The 10309-nt window shown below is 37.2% G+C and overlaps 1 protein-coding gene across 3 annotated transcripts; it reads left to right on the forward strand.

Moving 5' to 3' along the window:
* The first annotated feature begins 4070 nt into the window (after positions 1–4070).
* On the forward strand, positions 4071–9856 carry LOC140538143 (uncharacterized). 3 transcript variants are annotated; one of them, XM_072660584.1, is made up of 5 exons: positions 4071–4271; positions 6411–7386; positions 8821–8868; positions 8997–9161; positions 9323–9856. In XM_072660584.1, the coding sequence occupies exons 1-2, from the start codon at positions 4101–4103 to the stop codon at positions 7299–7301; spliced, it is 1062 nt and encodes a 353-aa protein (XP_072516685.1). In that variant the 5' UTR covers positions 4071–4100; the 3' UTR covers positions 7302–7386; positions 8821–8868; positions 8997–9161; positions 9323–9856. The 3 variants fall into 3 exon arrangements, with proteins under 3 accessions (XP_072516685.1, XP_072516687.1, XP_072516686.1); XM_072660586.1 differs by having other exon boundaries at positions 6411–7213; XM_072660585.1 differs by lacking the exons at positions 8821–8868; positions 8997–9161; positions 9323–9856 and having other exon boundaries at positions 6411–7497.
* The last annotated feature ends 453 nt before the right edge of the window (positions 9857–10309 follow it).

Here is a 10309-nt window from a genome sequence, read left to right on the forward strand (position 1 = left end):
GTATTTTAGCACATTAAATATGTAAATATTACCAGTGTTATTATTGTTAATAAATAATGATGAGCACAGTAATAATTTCCTTTATGTATTACAAATGTGATGTTTTCATGATACAGTTGTTTACAGCAATGATAAATAATTTATTAGTTACTGTCAGGCCTGGTCAGATGTGGCAGTGAACACAAGGAAACACTTGCAAAAGTAAACAGAAACAACAAAGCAAAGCACAACCGGGGGAACAGCAATCTATTGGACAAAACCAGAAAGCAAAATCAAAACCTGACAACTGGACAGAGGCTGTAACAGAGCTTCACAGCAACGAGAATCCACAATCACGTGGATATGACTTTACAAAATGTACATGAAGCCACACTGAACACTACATTAAGATTGTGATACTGCTTCCTGCATTGTGCATTTCATTTAGAACAGGCAGGCATGACTACCTGCACATCAAATAAATGAGGTAGAATAACTAAAATGATCTGCGAATGGTCTACCAGCAGTGGCAAAAATCCCAGTCCCAGAAAATTCTCTGACAGGGACCGCCAGCATTTATCACAGCTCGTGACTGAAGATCACTTTGCTTCCAGACAAGAATTGCTTCTTAAAGTCAACGCAGGCCCTTTAAAACCCACTTCTGGGAAAACACTCTGAAGGGACCTTTGCTCACTTGTGCTCAACAATGGTGAGAATTTCCTGTTGACTGGAATTTAACCACTGCTGGTAGACTCGTACGACCATCCGCTTCCATACACCTGCAAATGTTACTTTATCCTTCACGCTATGGCCTTCGGTACACCTAAATGCAATCACTCTTTTAGCCAATCATCCTGTTGCACACCCCCAGGTATTTATAGCCCAATCATCCTCATGAAACTCCATCTGCAGAAACTTAAAATTACCACCATCTTAAACACACAAAGTGTTTTGTTTTTTTTTCCATAAAGAAAACTAAATGTTAATATTGTCAGATTGGCAGACTATTATTCATCTTAAAGAGCAATGTTTTTTATTAATTTATTAACTGGGGCATATTTTACATTCTCAACAGCTATAAACAATATATTTGTGAGAAAGCAGGCCCATGTTTACAGACATTTGGAAGTGCTTTTAGAGTCAGGACAACTAGACAAGAATGCAGTTTCGCAAAAGGACACTGACATCTCCCCCTTCAATATCTGCTCAGGCATCAAACACTGAAAGGTGGACACTGAATAATGTGGTGGTGTGGTTTGGCCTTTAACTCAGTCTTGGCTCAACAGATCAGGAGACTAAGAGTTTATTTGTGAAAGACAGTAACCTTGCTGAGAAACTGGTTCCAAGCCCTGAAAAGACTTTTTGGATTCCCTCAAAACTGTATCTCATCTCTTTGGGGTCTTCAATGTTAAGGACATAAAAAAGCTGCACAATAACAGATGTAACAACTCATGGCTCATTACATTGACCCAAGGTAATTCGTAGGGGAATAGGGTGAGTGTAAAACTAGTGCCACAGCACCATTAAAGCTGAAGTAGAGAACAGAACAGCCTTTATAAAGACAAAGAACCAGTAGCTGTGATAAAGATCATGAATGACTGCATAATTAAAATAAGAAAATATTTAAATTTATCAAGCAGGTCCCCAGGACAGTATTTGCATGCACCTCTCTTAAGAATAGTGGAAGACCTTTCAGTGCAGCAGTGTTTTGGAGCATCACAATTTCCAAGCTCTGTGTAATAAAAAACAAAGAAACAAATCTACAAACACATAAGAACACATTTCTACTACATTTCTAACATTTCCGTAATATGCATGACGGCAGTCTCACTCGCTATCAAAGCCCAAAGAACTACTTGTTTACAGCAAGCAGGTACAGTTAGGTTAAGCCACACACCTGTTCATCAAGCTCATCAAGAAGCTTCTGTATATTCTCTGCAAATGCTTGCCTTCCTATCCAGTGCAGTTTTTGTCCATACATGTCCAATAGACAGCAGCAGTCAAGCTGAAGAGGCAGTTTTACTATCCTTTCAAACTCAGTGCATAACTAAAGAGAGACAAAAAAAAAGGAAAACAGTAAGAGAGAGCACATTAAATCCTGCTAGTAAGAATGACGGGAACTCCCATATCACTCATCTCAACTCGTGCCAAGTAACAATACAATTTGAAATAACACCCCAGAATAAAATAGAAACTGTGATAAAAGCAAAGCCAGGCCACTACTAGCTTACGTTATTTAGCTGGCTACTTGGCTCCGTGTGGCCGCTACAGTCAATATAATTCATGTTAAATTAACAAAATGCAACGTCATATTCACATCAAATTATTTATGACATTTCGATACCTACTTCTGTCTTGAGCCAAACAATCCAAACGACATCTCCGGTTCAAATTCAAACCACGGCAAACAAAACCGTCCTTCCCTTGTTCTGATAAAATTTTGTATATTATTAGAATGGAAAATAAACAGCAATACACTGAAGAAGAAAAAAAAAACACAATATAAGAACAGTTAGTTTTTGCAAACACAAATAAAGTAAAAGAAACTGTGTATGATATTAGAATGCAAAACAAACCCAAATACAGTAAATAAAAAAAACACAATTACAGAAAGAAAACTGTTTTAAAACAGTAAAAAAAAATTTAATAACAGCAAATAGAGTAAAAACTTCAGATGTTATTAAAGTGCAGAATAAACACAAATACAGTTTTTTGAACAAATAAACACAAATACAGTTTTTTTTCAGAACAGTAAAAAATAGGTTTGGAATAACTGTAAACAGAAATACAGAAATGTAGAATTATTATTCATTATTAGAATGCAAAACAAATACAAATACAGTAAAAAAAGCCACTCTATTAGAATAACTGTAAACACAAATACAGTAAAAACACTATATTATTAGAATGCATTAGAATGAGTGTATTATTAAACTGCAAAATAACAAAACACTGAAAAAATGCTATTAGAACAATTAAAAACACTTTTAAAATAAGTGTAAATACAAACAGTACAAACACTGTATTGGAGTGATTGGGCCAGCCTGGTGTCAATCGGGCCACAGATCTACTGGTTTTATTGGCTGGTCAGACCAATACATAAATAATAAAAATTGTTGAGACTGTCTGCCCAAACAACGCGTCGGCTCACAGGGAAAACACCTGGTATGCCAGATGGCCAGTCTGTCCCTGGACAAGTTGTACATTTGACTTTTCCTAACCAAGTACTTTATACACTTTATATGTGTTTGACGAGCAAATGAACATTTCATGACAATATTTTTCTAATCCGATGTTCAGGTAACAAAAGCTACATAGACCAGCAGAAACACTCATGTGCATGATCTATGTTCAGACAGCAGTCCTGTCAGAAACTGAGCAATGTTGAATTGGGAAACTGTAGAGGACTATTATAAACGGCTCCTAAGATTGAGGCCTTCTAAAATTCTGTAAAATTAATTTACTTTCTCAATTAAAAAAGTAACTGATAAGTTCTGCTAAGGACTAAACCTTATTATACTGAACAAGCTAGTATGTTTTAACCGACCCCACTAATAACTACTGAAAAAACTAGTAACTTTAGTAACTTTAACAGAAACTGTAACAGGACAGAAAAATAAGATCTAGCTCAAACTGAGCCAATGTTCACTATGTGCTTGTTCAGTTGATGAACACTTAAATTGTGCAAACTTAAAAAGTCTGCTGTAATTTAAACAATTAGGCATTCTTGATTCAGCTGTTACATTCTGGGTGGCTAATCAATCAACCAATCAACCTTTGTTTCCACTCTGAAAATACAGAGTTTTTACAATAGACGAGGATTGAAAAAGAAAAATATCTTTTATTTGATATATTTGATCTAAAAGGAACGAAGGTAAATGAATAAATTAAAAACATACGCGGTCCACAGGCTCCTTGGGACTTTTAAGTTGATGTTGGGTTAATTTCAATGTTCATGGACTTTCTGTTCCTCCCGTTTGTTTTCTCACCAAGGACTTTTATTATGACAGCGGTCGATGTAAGACGCCATGTTTTCTGTTTATCTCTGATTGGTTTCACCTGAGTGCTGGGGTACAAAGGGAGCAAACGCAGATGCCTTGGCGCCGAGAATTACTCTTGCGATGCCAAGCTGTGAGGTTGGCTTCACGTTCAGGAGACTTCTAGGGAGGTCTACGAATTCAAGTAGTATATGCTCTATCGGAGCGGTTTTACGTTCAGAAGGAGTTCGCTGTCTGGGTCACCGGTTGGTCGCCAGGGAGATTTGGCGTCCGGTTCCCTTGCACTCTAGTCACGTAAGTATAATAGCGCCTGACGAGCGTGGTTGTTGTGCTAGTTTCTCTGTTTTTTTTTTAAGTTCTAGCCTTTCTCCCTCTGTTTGATTTGCCCCTTTCTCGCTTTGCTCCCGGGCTACGTTCCAGCCTCAGGTAGTTTCTTCCAGGTTAAGCCCCATTTCTGTTGTTACCCATGTCATTTAGCAATACAGAATGTTCATATAGTTCCTTTTTACCTCACTTTTTAACAATGTTAGCGTCCCTTTTTTAAATTATTGCTAAATTGTCAACATCCATATTTTTGAAAAAAAGACAGCAGATAAAATGTATTTGACAAAATAAGCACTCCAACAACAGTGCATAATAAAAACATTAAAAAAATTATTAGAATTATATACACTTCTCATTCTATAAATACTTTTTATAAACACATTAATATAAGCATAGTATCATTACATAAAATCATTCAAGCTGTATAGTATACAATATAGTTCAGCATTATTGATGAACAATGAACAATGCATCACTTCATAAAATAAACTCTCAAAAAATCCAATTCAACAATACAAAAAAAAGCAATTATTTGTTCAGGATAATCATTAAACAATTCAGTAAACAGTTTTGAGGCAACAGAATATCAAATCTCATCTAAGCCATTTTGCCAAAAAGTCACTACAAAGTATTTAACAGACAATGCAAGGTCGATAATTACCTCAAATTAGCTCCTTCCAATGAACAATGCACACTGCACCTTGACCTGTGATTAAAAAGAAAAACAAAGAACATATACCCAAACACAGGAAGGATAAGAGGAGCTGACTGTAGAAGACAGAAGCCCACCACTTCAGAGTTTTCTCTGAAGTGGTGGGCTTTTTCACAGAGTTTTCTGAAGCAGACTGTGTGTGATTAACATTGTTCAGATCTGACAACACCTTCCATGTGTTTATTGTAGTCCTTTACTACAGCTGGTTGATAGACTACTTTTCTGTCCTGAGTAGCACCATTCTTTACCATCCTAAAAACCTCTGATGAATCATTAGCATTGTGGAAATTAGAGAGGCATGTAACTGCTTGCGTGTTCTTCCACTGAACAACAAAGACGTTTCCATCAATTCTACATCACCTCATATCACCACGTTAAGCTCATCGCTTCTATTTTTTTTTTTACATCTTTGAAATCCACTGGGAATTTCTTACGATTAATCCTACATGTCCCACATGCATTGATTCTCCACTCCTTGAGTTGGACTATAACAGTTAGTAATGTATAGAAGTTGCCGAACTGTGTGACCTTAATTTTTAAATGGCTGCACAAGGTCTTCATTTACTTTTGTAGCCAAATCAGTTATGCACCCATCATACTGCCTGTGTATACATCAGAGTCTAAGGTATATCCCAAATCTGAAGTTGCAATGACCCACAATTTAAAAACCCCAGTGAGTAGGTTTGCCCTTCATATACTGCTTTACCTTTTGATTTTAAGATTCTCTCATCTGTATTCAGATTTTCATCAGGTAACACAACTTCCTAAGCTGATTCCAGTTATTTTCTGTGGCGACGGAAACAGTTTCCTTGAAATGGTCACAGGACATACATAACTTGGCCTATGAACCCTGAAGAGATCTGGTTCCCCAATATGTAAATGAGGAGCCCAAGAATACGGTCAAATTCATCCATGGTCACTTCTTTCCATGCCCCATGATGGTTCGCATAAGATGGCCTATTCAGTACAAGCTCCCACCCCTAACAGCATATTTGTACAAACACTTGGAATACATGTATTTACCGATAAGAGGTAGTTGACTGATCCCTCTGCTCATCTTGCTGTCATCATCTGCTCATCATGCTGTCATCCGTTGTCATCCTTTTTTTTCTCTTCATCCAGGAGCTCCATGTCCATGAAGTCCTCTTCTTCAATGGTCAAGCCTTCATGATTTTCATCGGTCATGTTTAGTGATAAGCCTAAGATCGTCAGGGCCTAGTCACCATCTCCTCTTCAGACTCCATAAGACATGCATATTGAGCCTTGTCTCCATCCATCTCAATATAATAAAAATAAAGAGATTACAATTAATAAAGGTGGTGACAGTGATGTTATTTTAAAAATAATTACATATATGCAGAATTCAATCACAAATACTTTTTGTTTTGTCAGAGAAGCTTCACCTGGAGAAGAAGGACACCTACGTCAGAATGCTGTTCTTAGACTTCAGTTCAGCATTCAACCAAGAATCTCACCAAGAAGTTAAGCTTGCTGGGCCTCAACACCCCCCTCTGCAACTGGATCCTGGACTGAGTCCTCTACTGTTCACCCTGCTGACTCATGACTGTATTGAGAAACACAGTTCTAACAGCATCATAAAGTTCGACAATGATACAACTGTGCTGGGTCTCATCAGCAAAGGTGACGAGTCAGCATACAGAGAGGAGGTGCAGCAGCTGACAGACTGGTGTACAGTCAACAACCTTCACTGGAATGTAGAGAAGACCAAGGAAATGGTTGTTGACTTCAGGAAAACAAGACGCGACCACTCTCCGCTCAACATCAACGGCTCCTCTGTGGAAATTGTTAAAAGCACCAAGTTCCTTGGTGTCCACCTAGCGGAGAACCTCACCTGGTCCCTGAACACCAGCTCTACAGCCAAGAAAGCCCAGCAGCGTTTCTACTTCCTCCGGAAGCTGAGAAAGGCCCGTCTCCCTCCACCCATCCTCACCCTCTTCTATAGAGGGACCATAGAGAGCATCCTAAGCAGCTGCATCACTGCTTGGTTTGGGACCTGCACAGCCTCTGACCGCAAGACCCTCCAACGCATTGTGAGGACAGCTGAAAGGATCATCGGAGTCTCTCTCCCCTCCGTCATGGACATTTACACTGCCCGCTGCATCTGCAAAGCAACCAGCATTGTGGATGACTCCACCCACCCTTCACACAGACTATTCTCCCTCCTGCCATCAGGAAGAAGGTACCGCAGTATCCGGTCCAACACGACCAGACTCTGCAATAGCTTCTTCCCCCAAGCCATCAGACTTCTCAACTCAGCTTCCCATTAGCTTCCCATTTTATCTGGGGTAAATGGTTGGAGAGAGAGAGAGAGGGTGTGCATGTAGCAGAAAAGACATCAGTTCAGAAGTTAAGGTCCATATATATATATATATATATATATAAACGTATATACTGTGTATATATATTGCCCAGACTGACATGTTGTCCACCTATATGGTAGCATAGCCTACTTTAGTCTCTTTCAAATAAATGTAGCACTAGCAATATTTTAGAAAATTATGCTAATGTGACATATTTTATTGATAAAAATAAAATATTATGATTTCTCCATTAAGTACACATTTCCACAGATAAAATATACTATAAAAAAGAAAGTTATAAATTGCCCTGACTGACATGATTTCCTCCTTTATACTTTCTGCCTCAGCTAACTTACTTCAGCCAGTCACTTCACTGTAATGCTGAAAACAATTCTATCATGAGCAAAACTAAGGTGATTTCTAAGCAGACTTTACACAGTATTGAAGTAAAACAAGTAAGATAAAAATGATTTCAAGATTACATAAACATAATCTCACTTACAAAAATATAATCTTACTTACATTCATATAATCTTACTCTGGAGTTTGTTGAGCAGCTTGTTCCAACCCCAGAACTGCAGAGTGCAACAGCTCCGGTAGAGCTAGCTTAGCTTAGCTTAGCTTGGTTCACTACTATTCACCTATTTGTGTAAAACTGCTGCAAACTTTACAAACTACTAAACAAACGAGACTAAAAATGAATCTGATAAACTCTCCACATGTGTTTATTTATCTCTCTCCATCTACATGAAGATAAAAACATTATAATGGATTCAGAGAGGAGAGCTCTGCACCTGACTGACTAAACTCAGAACACGGCTCTCAAAATCACCTCAGCTCTGCCAAAGCGGCAGCACTGATAATATTACAGGACTGATCATTTTACCTTTAAAGCCAGGTTTTCAGAGCAGAAATGAGAAGTAATAAAACTAATAAACAGTTTTAACCGCTTGACCAACAACATCACCTTTTAGCCTGGATTTCAGCTGCCTGGGCAGTTTTCAGATTTACAATCAGTGATTGGAGATATGAGGCTTTAATCCATCGAAATTATTGTTTAGAAGTTGGAAAGGTCCAGCTGGTTCCCAAACCTTTAGTGCTGCGTATACAGGCTGTATAAAGCACTAAGGGCAGGTCTGTGTGTGAGTGAGCTCTGCTCTACAGGCCTTAAATAAAGCAATAAACACTTTAGGAACAACTGACTTAATGTAACATCTTAGTGCTGTGTGGCATTTTGGCCCTTTTTATCTAAAAGGCAGCTTCATAAATCCTCAAAAGTTTGAAGTGCCACAACCCTTCTTTATTGAACAGCAGCTGATCAGAGTATTGATCCTCTATCGAGATTCAAATTGAGGCAAAACCCTCAGTTCTGTAAGAAAATGTACAACTGGATTTGAATGCTTTTCAATGTTTAAATTATGCTTTTCTAATATTTGTTTCTATTTCTTCACTGTCTAACTTGCACTTTTTATGTTATTTTAAACAGACTATTGGTAGAAAACCTGAAGTTTTGCAATGATGACTGCATGTGAAGGTACCTAAATCATTTGAGTGAATTTTCTAATTCCTACAGTTAATGTTGTCTATAGCATTTTCAAAGGGCAAATTGTGCCTAATTATATATACTAAATTGACTGTTTACAGATTTGTACTGTTTTCTAGGTAACCTTAAATGAACTGGTCATGTAAAATCTGTAGCTTTAATACAAGAAGACTAGAACTGCTGAGACGCTACAGATTGAAGCATGGACATGGGGGTCATAGCCTGTCAGTACCATGTTTATACAGTGATTGCCCCTGAAGACAACGCCCTTACATCTTGGAAACGTAGGAGTTGAAATAAAATGTCACTCAAAATAGTAATACTTGAGTAAAGATACTGTACTGAAGTATTTTTTTATTTAATGAATTACATTTACTTGGTTACTGTGCACCACTGCATGGGATATATCATTATCTTATATGCTATTTTGTTTATTAATTTGCAGGACAAGAATAAAAATGACCTGAGCGACAGCAACGTTAATCATGTCCTGAAGATAACTGTGTGCAGGCAGAGTGTCCTAAACTTCTAGATCTGAGGAGGTTGTTTATTCACTCTAAAAAGCCTGTTTTCTGAGGTGCTGTCCTGCTGTTCATTGTGTCTGAGGCTTTTGCTGAAATCTGGTGAATACTTGAGTTCCTGTTTGCTAGAAATCTGCCAATAAGAAAAATGTTCTTTTTTAAGTTCACATATTTACTAAATTAGTTTTTACTTTGTTTGCCATTTTAACATTTCACTATAAATTAAAAAGCCTTATCTTCTGCTGTGCTAAAATGACTTGATCTTTGATGACCTTTGATTATGTGAGTGCTGCAGTGTTCACCTTCAGCTACATGAATTACTGTTCATGTTTATATGAAATAATAAGGAATATGAATCAGTATTGTTTATTAAATCTTAGTCCAAAGACTTTCATGTTCTTGAAAGTTGGTTCTGTAAAAAAAAAAAAAAAAAGGTCAAAGACGTGTTTTCAGATTTAGCGATGTTGGTTTTCAAAATAAATTCATTTTCCTAAAGTAATTTTTCAAACGTATCTCTCTTTGTTTTTCAGACTCAGTACATGCTATTTTCATATATTCTTGTCATGCACCTTTTTATAAACTTACAGCACTTTTTCTTCCAGTGAAAAACTATATACATGCACTTGAGAATTTCCCCACTGTGGGACTAATAAAAGATTATCTTATATTTTCAAAACTTTTGCACTGTTGGTCTTTACTAAAAACAGTGTATTACATGCCATCCATGTGTTGAGTCAGTAAGACTTGTTCTGTTTACTAAAGAAATCTTTGAGATTATGTAAACATTTGAATTTTTGAACTAATTATTTACATTTCACCAGAATTATATTAAATTTATCAAATTATTTTAGTAAAAATACATGACTGGACTGATTTTAGTAATATTGTATGTGTGTCATGCTGGGTCAGGG

This window comes from Salminus brasiliensis, chromosome 17 (assembly GCF_030463535.1).
Source record: "Salminus brasiliensis chromosome 17, fSalBra1.hap2, whole genome shotgun sequence".
Taxonomy (NCBI): domain Eukaryota; kingdom Metazoa; phylum Chordata; class Actinopteri; order Characiformes; family Bryconidae; genus Salminus; species Salminus brasiliensis.